Here is an 18,037-nt window from a genome sequence, read left to right on the forward strand (position 1 = left end):
ATAATTTTGCTTATGGGATTGATTTCAAAATATCCCTCTTCTCGCTTGAGAGCAGAAAAGCGGCTCTATCCGCAGCACCCAGGTGAATCTAAGGGTTAATGACCTGGACGAGATCACTGAAGTCGAAGAGCTCGTCACGGCACTGCGGCGACAGTGTGAAGTGGAGACGCCCACCGCAGCCGTTCGGCTACGGAAAGGTCCGGCAGGGACGCAGGTAGCATTGGTTCGGCTCTCTGCAGCGGACGCCTCCAAGGTAGTCAAGTTAGGGAGCGTCAAGGTGAGATGGTCGGTATGCCCTGTGCGCATATACGAGTAACCCGAAGTTTGCTTCAAGTGCCTGGAACCGGGGCACAAGCAATGGGACTGCAAAGGCCCTGACAGAAGCAATCTCTTCCGGCGCTGCGGATTGGAGGGACATAAGGCACAATGCTGCACGAACCCTCCCAATTGTTTGATTTGTTCCAGCAAAGCTGTGAAAAGCAAGCACCCATGGGGGTTTGATGTGCCCGGCGTTTAAGCGTGCTGCAAAATCAAAGTGCAGGTAAAGCAGCTGGCTTGCTCGGCTTCGCCTGAGTGTTTGGTGTGCGCAGGTCTAGAGGAAACGGCGGAACACATGTTGTTCGTGTGCTCACGTTTTCGCGCAATGCGTGACCACATGCTTGCCACATGTGGTCTGGACACTACCCCGGACAACCTAGTTCGGAGGATGTGTAAAGACGAAGTTGGCTGGAACGCCGTTTTATCGGCTATCGCCCAAATCGTCTCGGAGCTACACAGAAGGTGGCGCGTGGACTCGAGGAATGGCTAGTTCAGGCGCAAATAAGAGGTGGTCCAAGGGATCGGAGTCGGCTTCATGGGTCATACCGGTGGTCATGCTCTGTGGTCGAACTCGATCCTTTTATCGAACAAGTGGCCGCGCGAAGAACAACATGGTATCGTCGCTTTCGCGGCGTCGGTCAACCGGGCGGGTTCCGAGCCCGAGGACGGAAAGGGGTCCTCGTCAAGGCTGGGGCAGGCGTAGGCCTCGCGTCGGCAAGTCCCTCTGTGTGCTGGCGAATAGGCCCTATCGCAGAAAGGTCAATTTGGGGTGCACGTGGCATCATCATTCTTGATACCAGTCGTGCAGAGGGAAGCAGGCGCGAAGTCGACCCTGCCCACCTTCCGAGGACATAGGGCGTGGTAAGGCCACCTGGAAAGCCGGCAATGCGCTGGCACGATACCATGGTGTTCTTCTAAAAAAGCGAGTTACGATGTTCGATGCTGCAAGGACACGCAGCTAACCTCGAGGGTGCGTCATGCACTGGCCCCCCTTTGAAGCATTACTTTCTGGTTGTACCGAAGGGACGATGGGCTTGGCGGCAATGGAAACGGTTTAGCTGGTCGGGGATGCAGTCCTGCCTCCCTCATTGGAGGTGGCCCGTAACTCAGCACTTCCTGGTCAACCCAGGATGTCTGTTGAGCAGATTCCCCCTCCATTGTTTAGGAAGAAAAAAAAAAAAAAAAAAAAACACCACACTCGCGAAGTCCAGTTTAGTCCTAACGAGGCCGGTATATATTGTTAGGATTGCGTGAGGATCGGTAACCGAAACCGTCGGATAAGCGCAAAAAGTTGCAGTGACTCTTTAATGACTCCATTGATATGGTCGTTGAATGTCAGTGACTGATCCATTATTACGCCCAAATCCCGAACGTTATCTACTCGTTGAAGAATTGCATGTCCCAAACTGTACGTAAATGATATCGGCTGAACTCTCCTGGTGTAAGTAATCACCGAGCATTTGCTTGGATTAACGCTTAGTCCATTTTCGCTTACAAATCTTTCGAAGTTGCGAAGATCCTTTTGCAGCAAAATGCAGTCATTAAGGACTTTCACTGGCATGAACAGTTTTACGTCGTCAGCATAGATAAGCACTATCGCGTTAGTCATGAAAGAAGGCAACTGATCCATGACCATGACAAAAAGTAGTGGGCCCAAATGACTACCCTGCGGTACTCCTGAATTAACTTCGAAGGAAGCCGATGAATTGTTGAAAACTTTCACATACTGAATTCTGCTCAACAGATATGTTTTAATCCATTCGAACAGCATTCCTCTGATACCAAAGTCTCCTACTGCGCGCATTATGCTATCCACCCCAACAACATCGAATGCCTTGCTCATATCCGTATAGACACAATCAACTTGATAGCCTTTAGACATATAGTCTGTAACCATGGAGCTGAACTCACATAGGTTCGTCACAACAGACTTACCTTTCAGGAAACCATGTTGTGATGTCGAGACCTGTTCGATGATGCGCTCATAGAGATGTGAGTAAACTAGTCGTTCAAATAATTTCGGCATTGCGGATTGGATTGCTACACCACGGTAGTTTTCAGCATTAGAGCGGGATCCTTTCTTGTGGATTGGAGTGACGTGCGAAATTTTCCATAGTTGCGGAAAGTAGCCAGATGACAGCGATGAATTGAAGAGAAAAGACAATGGTCCTGCAAGTTCATCCTTAAAATCCTTTAGGAGCTTAGCTGGGATTCTGTCGGGCCCCGCCGACTTGCTTGCGTCTAGCTTCATCAGTCCTTGCTCTACTTCATCTCGTGACAAATTCATAGAGTCCGTGGCGGCAACGTCTGGAGAATTGATTTCATTTACGGGTGCACTTCGGTAAACACTCTTGAAGTAGTCAGCGAAAAGTTCTGCAGTGTCCTGGCCATTGATGGAAGATTTGTTTCCATACTTCTTCTCCTCCGGAATGCCGACATTCTTCCGTCTGCTGTTTACTAATTTCCAGAAAGATTTAGGATTTTCTTTAATTTCATTTTGAGCCCGTGCGATGTACACCTGATACGCTACTCGGTGCAATACTTTGAAAGTTGCTAGAAACTGCTTGTAGGAGGCCATATTCTCCGGAGTAGGGTTTCTCCGCTTTTTCTTCCATGCTTTCCGTTTATCCTTGAGAACTTGTATAAGAGTCGGAGAGAACCATTCTGAGTACGAGTTCTTCCGAATCGGGCAATCTTTTGATAATGGAGCAAACCGTGTGAAAATACTAAACAGCGTAAAATAGAACGATACAACATTGTAGTCTATGCTATTCATCACAAGATGATGAACCCTCTCCTCCCCATCACAAAACTTGACCACATCCCCCCCTCAAACCTTGTACGTAATTTTTGAGCGACCCCTTACACAACACTAATCAATCTCTACACAAATTTTCTCAGGGACAGTTCGCAATGACACGATTCTTTATTACTAAATTAAGGGACATATTCATCATTTATCAGAGTGACGGGTCGACATGTCGTTGACGTTTCTCTTGCGCGACTGTAATAAATAAATTTAATGGTCGAAGCATAGCGGCAACCGCGAAACGATTTGGCGAAATAATTGGATTTTGTTTTGTTAAGCTTATTAGCAAAGTACCTAGTGAAAATATTGGTTGAATAATGGTAATTAATTACACATTTGCTTGATATTTCAAATAACATGCAACTATTTTCAGCTGTTCTACTCGTTCTTCAAATCGCTAGTCGGAAAAGATGTGGTGGTTGAGCTGAAAAACGATCTCAGGTAAACAAATGTGAACAGGGCTGGTACGTGCTGGTATATAAGACCAAGTAAGCGACTTTATGATTAAATTGAAAACTTGCAATAATTGTTTCTTGTCAACGCTGGACTTATATATCATTATTACCGGATGCAGGACTACAAAACAAGAAGCAGTAAAATTATAAAAGCTGATTTTTGAACAGAAGACTGATGAATCTGTGAGTGAATGATCTTGTTCAACGTAATTTATCGACTCGTTGAACGCCACCAACGTGCAATTTGCGCTCAAGCGAAAAAAACTTGTTAAATGCACTTTAAAATTAAAACTTAGATTACCGATTGAAAATTAAATGTCAACGGAAATGAGCTATTTATTTTGTTTTCAAAAATAGTATCTTGAATAGTTTATGCTATTTCGCTATTTGTAATCTATGCTCTATGTTGTAATAGGGCGAATTTCGCCTAAAAAGCATCTTTTCGTCCACTTTCCCTTTTTTTTCTCGTTTAACCAGAAGTTTCACAGCTTTAAAAAAAAACACCTGAATTTTCTTTGATTTTTTGTGAACTTTTTTGTGTGGTTATCAAACCCATGTAAAAAAAAACCTAGGTGTATTGTGCTGAAGTGGCGAAGTGCAAACCTCACCTTTGCTCGTCGCTTTTAGTTGAAAGAGGGGAAGTCGATGAAGAGAATTCTTTCTTGTGACATTTGCCCTTATTCCAGCTAGAGATTGAATTGTTAAATTATTATTGCAATCATAATCATATTAAATGAACCATCAATATTTCGGTTCTGATTAGTTTACTTCCGGTCGATTAACGTCCACACTCCCAAAAAGCAACAATATTATTTTCAACAACTTCAATCCATTTTTAGCCCAATTTATTTATTTTCGGTTTATTCCTTCCAATACCTTGTGCTGTCCATACGGTACTGATACTTGTAGTGATCATAAATTTAGCCTTTCGTGTATTTTTTTTTGTATTTTTCAGCATTTGTGGTACACTTCATTCTGTTGATCAATATCTAAACATTAAATTGACCGATATCAGTGTTACCGATCCAGAGAAATATCCACACATGCTATCTGTCAAAAACTGTTTCATCCGAGGATCGGTCGTGCGATATGTGCAGCTTCCAGGAGATGAAGTCGATACACAACTATTGCAGGATGCTGCTCGCAAGGAAGCTGTTACAAGCGTCCGATAAAATTAATTAAAAATCTGATATAATGATAATACTATAAAACCAATTCTCCCATATTTGTTTTTTGTTTTATTTGCCCTTATGCGGCAGGACACGTGTAAGGCTTGATACTCACGCAGAGCTTTTTAAATACACGCAACAACGTTGCGTTAATGGTAGCCTCACACCTCGGGAAGATTTTCCGCCGGATTTGGCGCCCCGTGTGATTTAAATAGGGCCGGGATTTTTATTTTCCGTGCCCAAATTCCGAAAAAATCAATAATCTAAAAATACATGGGAAAAAATCCGCGGACCGAATTCCAGAGGTGTGAGGCTACCTTTACCGTGCCGTTAAAAAGACAATACGTGGACATCGAGGCTTAGGCAACGAGGCATCAGCGCACTCATGAATGAATCGCCTGCTTTGAGCGTGCTTACAGCGGCACACTAGGAGTTAGCTTTCTGAAATCAGTATGGCGAAAGGCATCTAAAGCTCGATTTCTCAAAATTAAGCACCTTAGTCGAAAAAATATTTGGTAGGCGTAGTAGCGGACACCATCCTTCATCACCGGTACCAAATAGTTTTTCATCAAAAGTTCCTACTTTTGAGAAAACCCGCGTTAGATGTGTTTCGCCATACAAATTTCTGTCGGTTAACTCATGCTGGCTATTTTCGCATATACGATAGCGCCTGGATGTGGAAGCGGCGGGTCGAAAATCAGCCACTGCCTATAATTCATTGAAATATTCCCTAACCTTATCAATTTTCAACCGATTTAGAATATTTTGTTTATATGGCAACATATAGCGGTGATCTGGGCAATATGGGGCACCTAAGGAAATCGTTCCGAAAAGCACTGAAAAGCTCCAAAAACTATCAGTCAGATCTAGTTGACTTATACTAGGGAGTGTTACCTTTCATATTACGTAGATAATATTACGTAGAAGAATCCCGACTATACGGGGGAAATTTTTTTTGGGAGATAAAAGTGTTGTAGTATGGATGAATATGATATTTCTACAACAGTATATTACATACGGGAGCGGGCCATTTGGCATAAAGTCATTTGGCATAACGCCATTTGGCATAAGGTCATTTGGCATAACGGTCATTTGGCATAACGGACATTTGGCATAATTGTGAAGGTCTTTTGGCATAACGGACATTTGGCATAATTTTTCTTTCCGTTCGCTAAACAGACTAAGTGATGCGGGAAACACCCCGGAATAGTAAATATTACACAACACCCGTCGATAACAATATTAAAAAGACATTGCAAAGAATGTATTTGTAATGCAATGCAAAAGTAGGTGCATGCCCGGATTAATCCTTTCTTTAGAAGAAGGCGTGTGGCTGGATTATGGCAAATAAGGATATGATACCTTCTTTGAAAATAGGCGTATGGCAAGGATGTGATCCCTTCTTTAAAAGTAGGCGCTTGCCCGGATTATGACAATGGTGGATGTGTTTCTTTCTTTAAAAGAAGGCGCTTGCCCGGATTGTGGCAATGGTGGATGTGATCCCTTCTTTAAAAGTAGGCGCATGCCCGGATTATGGCCATGTGGATGCTATCCCTTCTTTAAAAGTAGGCGCTTACATGGATTATGGCAATGGAGGATGTGATTCCTTCTTTAAAAGCAGGCGCTTGCCCGGATTGAGGCAATGGATGTGATCCCTTCTTTAAAAGTAGGCGCATGCCCGGATTATGGCCATGGTATTATGGCAATGAAGGATGTGATCCATTCTTTAAAAGTAGGTGGTTGCCCGGATTATGACAATGGTGGATGTGATTCCTTCTTTAAAAGTAGGCACATGCCCGGATTAAGGCCATGGTGGATGCGATCTCTTCTTTAAAAGTAGGCGCTTGCATGGATTATGACAATGGTGGATGTGATTCCTTCTTTAAAAGAAAGCGCTTTCCCGGATTGAGGCCATGGTGGATGTAATCCCTTTTTTAAAAATGGGCACTTGCACGAATTCTGACAATGGTGGATTTGTTCTTCAAAAGTAGGCGCTTGTCCGATTGAAGCAATGGTGGATGTAATCCCTTCTTTAAAAGTAGGTGTGCCAAGAATTATGGCAATGGTGGATGTGACTCCTTCTTTATATGTAGGCGCTTTCCGGGAATAAATCAATGGTAGATGTGATCTTTTCCCCGAATAGAACAATTCAGATTGATTTGGTTGCAATAACTCATATGTGACTTGATTGGTTTTAGTAACTCGTCTACGACAAGTGTGTTGCTTGAGTTTTTAAAGTTAGGCGCTTGCCCGGATTAAGGCAATGGTGGTTTTGATCCGGTCTTAAGGCGCATGCCCGGAATGAATCAATGGTGGATGTAATCCCTACTTCCAAAGTAGGCATAGGGCCGGAATAAGTCAATGATGGATGTGATCCTTCCCTCGGAAGTAATTCTGCCGTTTTGTTATTTCGTTCTTCCGGAGAATGTCTACCATCAGTCTAAATTTATCAGAAAACAGCCTCGGCCTACTTTATTTACGCTAAGCAATATATGAAATATCCCTTTAGCTTTCACATTTTGAAATTATGCCAATTGTCCGTTAAGCCAAATGACCCACTCTTTTGTTGTAGTTCAAAATTATGCCAAATGTCCGTTATGCCAATTGACCATTATGCCAAATGGTCTTTATGCCAAATGACCTTATGCCAAATGGCGTTATGCCAAATGACTTTATGCCAAATGACCCAGACCCATTACATATAATATGAGAATCATAAACCGGTGTTGTGGACCGAATCGATTTGCCACTTTTCACCCCTTGCACAGATACTTTTCAATTGGTCAATGGTCATTTTTGATGTTGCGATCGCAGTAATGTGATATTGTAATTTATCCGTAATTTATTTATTTATTTATTTTGCTTATTTCATCTGACTGTGTCGTCTACATGAAAACTTAAAACTAAAGGTCAGTTGATAAAATATCTGTTTAGCCGTTGACGAAACGCGGATGAACTGATGTTGAAGTCGAATTGGTCCGACACCTCATTGAAATGGCGGATCATAGCGACAAAGCAGCTATTGGCAGCAAAATTAGTGTTATGCCTTTCTTCGAAGAGCAAATCTCGAGGTCGAAGGGATCGTGAGGATGCATACAATGAAATTGTTGCCAACAAATCTGGCACGTCGTACTCGGATAACAGAAGTTTGGCGATGAAAACGGTTTGCGCCACGTTTCTCCGCTTATCAAGAGTATCTAGCCCCAGCAGACTACAGCGATCAGCATACGGTGGTAAATTCAGCGGGTCCGTCCATGGGAGATGGCGCAGGGCATATCGTACGAACTTGCGTTGCACAGCTTCGAACCGAGCAGTCCAAACAGCTTGATATGGATTCCAGACAGCAGAAGCAAATTCGAGTTGAGAGCGTACCAATGAGCAGTATAAGGCTTTGTAGCATAAAGGATCGCGGAATTCATTTGAGATTTTAAAAATAAAACCAAGCTGGCGATTCGCTTTGTCGATCGTAGTTGAAAAATGACGTCTGAAAGTTAGCCTGTCATCCAACACGACGCCTAGATCTTTAACATGATCTACACGATGTAAAGTTGTACCTGTGATACTATAATCCAGCGGTTGTCAACCGGGGTACATGTACCCCTGGGGGTACCTTCGCTGGCCCTAGGGGGTACCTCGGACAAAAATGCGTAATGGCGGACATATTACAATTTCAATCAAAATTCATTGATATAGTTTTGATAATTGTGTATTTTTTATTTCAAAAAATTATATTGTACGTAATATGTAATGCGATCAATAAATCCCTATTGACACAACCAGCACAATTTATGAAGGGTTGCGGAACAAAAGATCAAACGAACAAAACATCGAATGAACAAAATGATTTTTTTTTCACTTAAACTCGGTTGCTTTGTTGTAAGAGGATTAGTAGCGTCCTTTTGCGCCTCTCGGAAGCCTTCTTCCAAGCAGCTCGAAGGCTTCCTTTCAAGAGGCTCGGAAGCCTTCTTTCCAGAGGCTCTGAAGCCTCCTTTCAAGAGGTTCGGAAGCCTCCTTTCAAGAGGTTTGGAAGCGTCCTTTCAAAAGGTTCGAAAGCCTCCTTTCAAGAGGTTCGGAAGCCTCCTTTCAAGAGGCTCGAAAGCCTCCTTTCAAGAGGCCTCAAAGCCTCCTTCAAGAGGCCTGGAATCCTCCTTTCAAGAAGCTCGGAAGCCTCCTTTCAAGAGGTTTGGAAGCATCCTTTCAAGAGGCTCGGAAGCCTCTTTTATACAGGCTCGAAAGCCTCCTTTTAAGAGGCTCGAAAGCCTCCTTTCAAGAGGCCTCAAAGCCTCCTTTCAAGAGGTCTGAAAGCCTTTTTCAAGAGGCTCAGGAAGCCTCCTCCTCAAAGGCTCGGAAGCCTCCTCTCAAGAGGCTCGAAGCCTCCTCTCAAGAGGCTCAGAAGCCTCCTCTCAAGAGGATCAGAAGCCTCCTCTCAAGAGGCTCGGAAGCCTCCTCTCAAGAGGCTCGGAAGCCTCCTCTCAAGAGGCTCGGAAGCCTCCTCTCAAGAGGCTCGGAAGCCTCCTCTCAAGAGGCTCGGAAGCCTTCTCTCAAGAGGCTCGGAAGCCTTCTCTCAAGAGGCTCGGAAGCCTTCTCTCAAGAGGCTCGGAAGCCTCCTCTCAAGAGGCTCGGAAGCCTCCTCTCAAGAGGCTCGGAAGCCTCCTCTCAAGAGGCTCGGAAGCCTCCTCTCAAGAGGCTCGGAAGCCTCCTCTCAAGAGGCTCGGAAGCCTCCTCTCAAGAGGCTCGGAAGCCTCCTCTTAAGAGGCTCGGAAGCCTCCTCTCAAGAGGCTCGGAAGCCTCCTCTCAAGAGGCTCGGAAGCCTCCTCTCAAGAGGCTCGGAAGCCTCCTCTCAAGAGGCTCGGAAGCCTCCTCTCAAGAGGCTCGGAAGCCTCCTCTCAAGAGGTGCGGAAGCCTCCTCTTAAGAGGCCTCGGAAGCCTCCTCTCAAGAGGCTCAGGCCTCCTCTCAAGAGGCTCGAAGCCTCCTCTCAAGAGGCTCAGGCCTCCTCTCAAGAGGCCTGGAAGCCTCCTCTCCAGAGGCTCGGAGGCCTCCCCACCAGAGGCTCGGAAGCCTCCTCCAGAGGCTCAGGAAGCCTCCTCTCAAGAGGCTCAGGCCTCCTCTCAAGAGGCTGGAAGCCTCCTCTCAAGAGGCTCGAAGCCTCCTCTCAAGAGGCCTGGAAGCCTCCTCTCTAGAGGCTCAGAAGCCTCCTCTCAAGAGGCTCAGCCTGCTCTCAAGAGGCTCGGAAGCCTGCTCTCAAGAGGCTCAGAGCCTCCTCTCAAGAGGCCCGGAAGCCTCCTCTCAAGAGGCTCAGGCCTCCTCTCAAGAGGCCTGGAAGCCTCCTCTCAAGAGGCTCAGGCCTCCTCTCAAGAGGCTCGGAAGCCTCCTCTCAAGAGGCTCAGGCCTCCTCTCAAGAGGCCTGGAAGCCTCCTCTCAAGAGGCTCGGAAGCCTCCTCTTAAGAGGCTCGGAAGGGTCCTCTTAAGAGGCCTGGAAGCCTCCTCCTCAAGAGGCTCAGGCCTCCTCTCAAGAGGCTCAGGCCTCCTCTCAAGAGGCCTGAAGCCTCCTCTCAAGAGGCTCAGAAGCCTCCTCTCAAGAGGCCTGGAAGCCTCCTCTCAAGAGGCTCAGGAGGCCTGCCCCTCTCAAGAGGCCTGGAAGCCCCCTCCTCAAGAGGCCTGGAAGCCCCTCTCAAGAGGCTCAGAAGCCTCCTCTCAAGAGGCTCAGGAAGCCTCCTCCTCAAGAGGCCTGGAAGCCTCCTCTCAAGAGGCTCAGGAAGCCTCCTCTCAAGAGGCCTGGAAGCCTCCTCTCAAGAGGCTCCAGCCTCCTCAAGAGGCCTGGAAGCCTCCTCTCAAGAGGCCTGGAAGCCTCCTCTCAAGAGGCCTCGGAAGCCTCCTCTCAAGAGGCTCGGAAGCCTCCTCTCAAGAGGCCTCAAGCCTCCTCTCAAGAGGCCTGAAGCCTCCTCAAGAGGCCTGGAAGCCTCCTCTCAAGAGGCCTGGAAGCCTCCTCTCAAGAGGCTCGGAAGCCTCCTCTCAAGAGGCCTCAGGCCTCCTCTCAAGAGGCCTCAGGCCTCCTCTCAAGAGGCCTGGAGGCCTCCTCTCAAGAGGCCTCAGGCCTCCTCTCAAGAGGCTCAGGAAGCCTCCTCTCAAGAGGCCTCAAGCCTCCTCAAGAGGCTCGGAAGCCTCCTCTCAAGAGGCTCGGAAGCCTCCTCTCAAGAGGCTCTGGAAGCCTCCTCTCAAGAGGCCTGGAAGCCTCCTCTCAAGAGGCCCGGAAGCCTCCTCCTCAAGAGGCCTGGAAGCCTCCTCCTCAAGAGGCTCAGGAAGCCTCCTCTCAAGAGGCCTGGAAGCCTCCTCTCAAGAGGCTCAAGCCTCCTCAAGAGGCCTGGAAGCCTCCTCTCAAGAGGCCTGGAAGCCTCCTCTCAAGAGGCTCAGAAGCCTCCTCTCCAAGAGGCTCTGGAAGCCTCCTCTCAAGAGGCTCAGGAAGCCTCCTCTCAAGAGGCCTGGAAGCCTCCTCTCAAGAGGCTCGAAGCCTCCTCAAGAGGCTCGGAAGCCTCCTCTCAAGAGGCTCGGAAGCCTCCTCTCAAGAGGCTCTGAAGCCCCCTCTCAAGAGGCTCGGAAGCCTCCTCTCAAGAGGCTCGGAAGCCTTCTTTCAAGAGGCTCGGAAACCTCGCTTCATGAAGCTCAGAATTCTTCTTTCAATAGGCTTGGAAGCATACTACTAAGAGGCTCAGAAGCGTTCTTTCAAGATGCAACGGAAGCTTCCTTTGGCTCGAAAACCGCCTCTCTACAAAAGGCTCAGAAGCCTCTAATAAAGAGGCGTGGAAGCCTGCTCTAAAGGGACTTAAAACCTTAAAGGAGCTTCCCTTCAAAAGGGCTTGGAATTACATTTTCAAGAGGAATGGAAGCCTATTTTCGGCAGGGGTACCTCAATTCATGCAAAAGTTCGAAGGGGTACCTCTCAAGGAAAAGGTTGAGAACCGCTGCTATAATGCAATGAAAACTTATTACGTAACACTTTGAAACAGCCAGGACCATCATATTACGCTCACACCAACATTTCAATAAATCCAGGAGCTTCTGCAATTCTTGGCAGTCCGCCAGATTTCGAATAACGATGTATAATTTGAGATCGTCTGCAAGCATCAACAGCAGGCCTCCACGCTGCAGGATAAAAGTTACGTCATTCACGAAGAGCAAAAACAACAATGGACCCAGCGTGCTTCCTTGGGGTACTCCGGAGCCGTTCGAAAAACCGTGGGATGAGTGATCTCCAATGATGACGGTCACTTGACGTTGCACTAGATATGATCGAAGCCAGTTGCATAATGTTGTAGAGTATCCCATTTTTTCAAGTTTTGCAAGCAGTATGTCGGATTCACTTTATCAAATGCTGCTTGTAGATCAGTATACACGGCATCGACTTGGAGCTTTTTGCGCATATTATCCATACAATATGATGTAAAACTGACTAGATTCGTTTCTTCGGATCGACCCGGAAAGAAGCCATGTTGATACGAACTGATGTAGTTTTTGCATGAGGCAAACTGTTTTTCGTAGATCAGTGACTCGAACACTTTTGATTCCACGCCAAGAGAAGTAATGCCTCGGTAGTTTCTCACGTCGCATTTGTCTCCTTTCTTGTACACCGGAAACATGGCAGAGCACTTCCATTGAGTAGGAAACTTTTGCTGACGGAGTGATAAGTTGAAAAGCATGCACGGAGGGATAGCCAAGATATCGGAACACTTTTTCAGAACCGCTGATGGTATAACACTAGGGCCTGCTGAAAAGGACGATTTTATCCTATTTATCGCCGAGACAACCATATCAGTTTCAACGGTAAAAATATCCATACTGATGACATTGTTAGGTACATCTCTCGCTGCTCTTGCGATGTCAGCTTGAGATGGCAAAGCATTAGAAAAGATGGTCGAAAAGTGTTTGGCGAAGAGATTACATTTGTCCTCGGCATTCATTGTATTGAACGACCAGAATCCCTTGGGATGACGGCGAAGATTATGCTGCATGCGACACACATAACTGCTTGTAAAGATGCTTGTTATAGCGGCGATAACAATTACTAGCGATTGAGAAATTTCGTTTAGTGATAGCACAACGTCGGTTAGTCAAAGCACGAAGAGTCCTAGCACGTTCCCGTTTGAGGTTGCGTAGCGTAGCATTAGTCCATGGTGGTTTTCTTAGAGGTTGGCGCTTCGGTACGGAGGCAAATACGCAGTCACTGAGAAAACAGTTAAAACGGCCAACCGCTGTGTCAATATCCAAGTCATTCAAAGCATTCCAGTCAAATCGAGATAACTTGCGCCGGAGTAGTTCGAAATCTGTATTGCGAAAATTCAAACAGTCAGCATTCGAGCTATCATCGAATCTGACATGATCACTGTTCGCGATAGATATCACCAGAGCAGGATGATAATTATCGAGCGGAACGATGGCATCCGGTGCCTTATCGACCGCACAGTCAGGAAGTAAATTTTCGCTTACGCTTACAAATCGAGGAAGTGATTTTAGAAATTTGATATCAAACTAATCTGGCTTAGTCCAAGGAAAGCAGTTCCATCGATGAGTAGACGGCTGGCAGGAGTAGTTGTCGAATTATCCGGATCAGGAAATGCATACCTATGGCCAGATTGCAGCCAAGTAAGCCCAGGTTGATTGAAGTCACCAAGCAAGAGAAGTACATCCACCAGGTCAGTCAAAGAAGAAGCATATTCAATGGCATCAAGATGTTGTTGAATTATACCACTATCATTCCTTCCGTCCGGAGGAATATACAATGCTCTAATGGAAGCATTCCTTGTTGGGAGACTCACTTTTACCCAGACCGCTTCAATTGAAGTAAATCGGCCAACGGCGATTTGACATGAAGCAAGCGCGTTGGAAACAGCTACTAAGACACCACCGCCGCGTGAGCAATTACTGTTAGAACTGTTTCGATCAACTCGGTACACACTGAAGGAGTTACCAAACATTTGAACGGAATTAATCCTCTCGTCCAGCCAGGTCTCAGTGAACACATACACATCGTATTCGCCATCAAGTGCAGCGAGATAAACGTCGTCCAATTTGGTTAGCAGTCCTCTTGTGTTTTGATAATAAACTCGCAAGTCTCGAGTCGGTCTGTGAACGGATGAGGAGGTCGAATTGCTCGATGCGGATATGTACTTGCCTGCATTCAGATTTTGGAAGACCCCTCCACCACACCCATACACAGGGCCGGGATGAATCTAACATAGATGATAATATTATTGTATTCGGCAGCTGAAATTTTAGCTTGTCCGCATATTAAGGCCTAATATCTTTCTACGTGCAGGTATGTCCATAATCCATATTGCTCCATAGAGAGTGGTTTTGGAAAAAAAAGTTTTATGATTCAGATTTGTATCAGTACAAACATGTGTGCACAATATTCAATTATAATAGATCTTTTGATTTTGATGCATTTTTTACCTGCATTTTGATCAGTTGTGTGTCAAAACCTTATTTCCCTATGAATTACAAATCTTAAAACAATTCTGCCTGTTCAGCAAAAATTTACATTTTCAAGTGTATTTTCATGTTCGATTTGAATTTTAATGCTGTTTTCACGTTGAGGCATATGTGGAGCATTGTCTTAAAGATCATCTAACTTTCACATGATAAAACTTGTCAATTTGCTCAAATTGAGAGTATCTCATATTGTCCCTACTGCCCCTACGTCGAAGCTGCAGCGGCGGTGGCGTTTTGAACAAAAGCTACGACTGCAGTAGAGACTACTGTGATGCTGCCTTGGATACAGTGAACATCTAGCTTACCCCGGCATCAAATATAGGGGGGACCAACGTGTTTTTTGACGAAGGTAAAGGAAATCCGCAACCAGACACCTGGGGAGGCGTACCATAGTAGTATGGGGATAGCATCATCACTCCCAACCCATTAAAACCAACTCATTCTTCTCCAATCATTCCCCCAGACTGGAATTACTTCGGGGAAAGACTATTGAGCATTGCGCTCCCACATGACGTACACAAGTGCACTTGTGCGCCTCAACTCTCCATGCATCCCCTGTGCACAAAAACACACTGGCATCACATCCCAACAAACAATTTTGCAAACTTAGACGCACATGTTCATGATAGAATTAGAGGCGAAAGTATAGAATTGATAGTTCCGTTAGGATACGGCAGGCATGAAGAATGTTTTTTATAGAAGTCGATTTGAAAGCGAGCGGAGGGCAATATTTGTGATGGCACATATCACACGACCTTCCTTCTGCCAAGCTCCCGCATGAAGGGGGAGGGAAGAATATCAGTGTGGAAGATCCTTATCAAGATTGCTATCAGAAATCAAGAAGGGGAGTGGTCCTTGATTCCAGTCTTAAACAAAAATAACAAAAGCATGAGGATTACTACTCCTGGCCACGCCCATCTTCTCCGTAACTAGGGAAAGGAAGGAAGTGTTGATGTAGTATTTACTTAACGAGAGGCCACCGACTTAGTGACACCCTCATAAGTACCACGGAGATGGATAATGAGATCGGTAATCGTTGGGTCAGGACTTGCCTGTAGCTGGCAATGTGACCGTGGTAGATCTTACCCCGTAACACACCACGTAAAGGTGTTCACCCGGCATTACGGGTCTGACCTCAGCATGTGTAGTCTGTACACAAACTTCAGCCATGCCTCGGTGTTTTTTTTTCTTCCTAAGCAGGGAATCAATTTTTTTTGGATGCGCTTGCTAAACAAGCGACAAAAGAAAACCAACGACAAAGCTTTGTTTTTGTCAGAGATAATAATGACAAAAATCCGAAAATTTTTATTGTTAGGCGTTGCTCGAATATTGATTCCCTGTTCCTAAGCAATGGAGGGGGAATCTGCTCAACAGATATCCTGGGTTGCCCAGGAAGTGCGGGTTTAGAAAACAACTTCCAACAGCAAACGAGGGAGGCAGGACTATATCCCCGACCCGCTAAACCGTTTCCATTGCCGCCAAGCCCACCCAAGTAACACTGTACTGTATATCAATCACAAATCGGCATGCTAAATGCAAATTGCATTAGATCAGTTTTAACGATATGTTGCATTTATTTATCAACTGTCAGACAACAATACTCTAAATCAGCATTACGAATGCAGCGATGCATTCAAAATGCTTTATTTCAACATCTCAAAGTAATGAACTATTAATTCGGTGTTATAATTGCCCTTTTCCACTTTAAGTCCACTTTAAGGTCTGTGTTATTTACAAGCATATATAGCTTCATGGTTACTTGGGCATCGTCCCTTCGGTACAACCAGAAAGTAATGCTTCAAAGGGGGGCCAGTGCATAACGCACCCTCGAGGTTAGCTGCGTGTCCTTGCAGCATTGAACATCGTGACTCGCTTTTTTAGAAGAACACCATGGTATCGTGCCAGCGCGTTGCCGGCTTTCCAGGTGGCCTTACCACGCCCTATGTCCTCGGAAGGTGGGAAGGGTCGACTTCGCGCCTGCTTCCCTCTGCACGACTGGTATCAAAAAACCAAATTGACCTCTCTGTGATAGTGCCTATTCGCCAACACACAGAGGGACTTGCCGACGCGGTGCCTACGCCCGTCCCAGTCTTGACGAGGACTCCTCTCCGTCCTCGGGCTCGGAACCCGCCCGGTTGCCGGGTGGCTTTTACTCGGAATATAGGCAATTAACTTTGATTGTACAGATAAATTAGCAAAAAATGGTGAAAATTTGGATTTTCTTATAAGAAATGAGAATTAGAATATAAAATTTTTAGAAACAATAATATTTTTCAATGAAAATCTTGCCCAAGAACACATATTATCAGTCTTCAAAGAATATTTTAGGGGCATTTAAAATATTCACAGTGAAATGTTTGACCATGCTTCATAAGAGTGAAATCAGTAGTGATTCAGTTTCATTCTAAATTTTCGACCACTATTCTAGTTTGAATCTGGAACAAAATAGAACAAACTCGCTGGTTTCTCCAGCAGTGTTCCATTCATGTTTTCAAATTTTCAATTAAATGAAATCATAATGTTACTGCCAAGAAAGACGCCGTAATTGCAAAGTGGATTGATCCGTAGATAAAATGACGCATTCATACACCAAAACAATTGAAAAATATTTGAATCTCGTGATTCAATCGTGGTTCAAATCTGCAGAAAATAGAACGGAGCGTTATACCGGTTTTATTTTTCTGACAGTTGACTGGTATAAAAACTGAATCTAGAACAGCTGCTGGTAAAATTAATGTTCCAGATTCATATTCAAACTGACAGCCCTGAACGATTTGAATCACTGCTGATTTTACTCTAAGATTTGAATAATTTATCTCGACTGGGGCATGTTTATTTTTATATAATCAATGCGCATTTAAAGCTGTTTTTTGGGTTAGTAACAAAAGGTCGAAAGACAAAAGGGTTGAAGGTACAAATGGTCGAAAAGGACAAAAGGTCGAAATAGGCAAGAGATCGAAAGGGACGACAGGTCGAAATAGGCAAGAAACTGAAACGGAGAGAATCAATCTCCCACAATACAAGTTTTATTCATTTCTTAAATCAACAGTATTTTTTATTTCTAACTGAGCTATCTAGATATTCATAATTTACTTTCATAGTAATTACTCCTTCTTTGAAAATTGCTCATTCTTCAACTTTGATTGATGAGATGAGTATATTACTTCTGCTTGAAGTCAAATGCATTCCTTTGGAACACTTCCAGCTTGTTATCAATTTGTTTTTGATCGACTTTTGTGCTTTTCGACCTTTTGTCATTTCGACTTTTTGTCTTTCGACCTTTTGTCATAGATTCGTTTCTTCGAAGAATCAAAGTAGTATACAGTATACAGCGTTTTTGTTCGCGGACTACGGGCTTAAGCTGGTTACAAAGTCCGTAATAAGTCCTATTCGCAGCTGCAATACGCCTTTTCACCAATGTTCCCCAAGAGTTTGTACCGTGCTCGCAACATACATCTCCGTTCTCTGATGGGTTTCCACCTCATTACCCGCTTCATCTGCTTGCCCATCACTACTTACGAAACCAACTTATATTTAAATGCCACTTCACGACCAACACTGATGGGATCCACGGTACTTACTACTCTGAATTCACGTTATCCGAATATAGGGCACCGGACTTCTTGAATAGCGACTACGTTCACTTCAACCATATGCAGTTCACGAGCCATGCTCACTCATCCACGCTAATTTTGGGTCCTGACATTCCAGGTACCGAGTTTTTAATCATAGTCCTTATTTCGATGCCGGGTCGGTTGCCAAATTTTTCGTGGTATTTGAAAGGAGTCAGTAAGCTACA

General features: G+C 45.1%; 1 protein-coding gene across 1 annotated transcript; it reads left to right on the forward strand.

The window, feature by feature from the left end:
• The first annotated feature begins 3,290 nt into the window (after positions 1-3,290).
• On the forward strand, positions 3,291-4,807 carry LOC134215782 (U6 snRNA-associated Sm-like protein LSm2). Its single transcript, XM_062694899.1, has 3 exons — positions 3,291-3,447; positions 3,501-3,568; positions 4,538-4,807. The coding sequence occupies exons 1-3, from the start codon at positions 3,445-3,447 to the stop codon at positions 4,752-4,754; spliced, it is 288 nt and encodes a 95-aa protein (XP_062550883.1). The 5' UTR covers positions 3,291-3,444; the 3' UTR covers positions 4,755-4,807.
• The last annotated feature ends 13,230 nt before the right edge of the window (positions 4,808-18,037 follow it).

Source organism: Armigeres subalbatus, chromosome 2 (genome assembly GCF_024139115.2).
Source record: "Armigeres subalbatus isolate Guangzhou_Male chromosome 2, GZ_Asu_2, whole genome shotgun sequence".
Lineage (NCBI taxonomy): Eukaryota > Metazoa > Arthropoda > Insecta > Diptera > Culicidae > Armigeres > Armigeres subalbatus.

Bases quoted from the DNA above. Each gene is read 5' to 3' on its own strand.
- LOC134215782 (XM_062694899.1), top strand. The intron at 3,569-4,537 runs GTAAACAAATGT...TGTATTTTTCAG, and splicing joins GAGCTGAAAAACGATCTCAG to CATTTGTGGTACACTTCATT.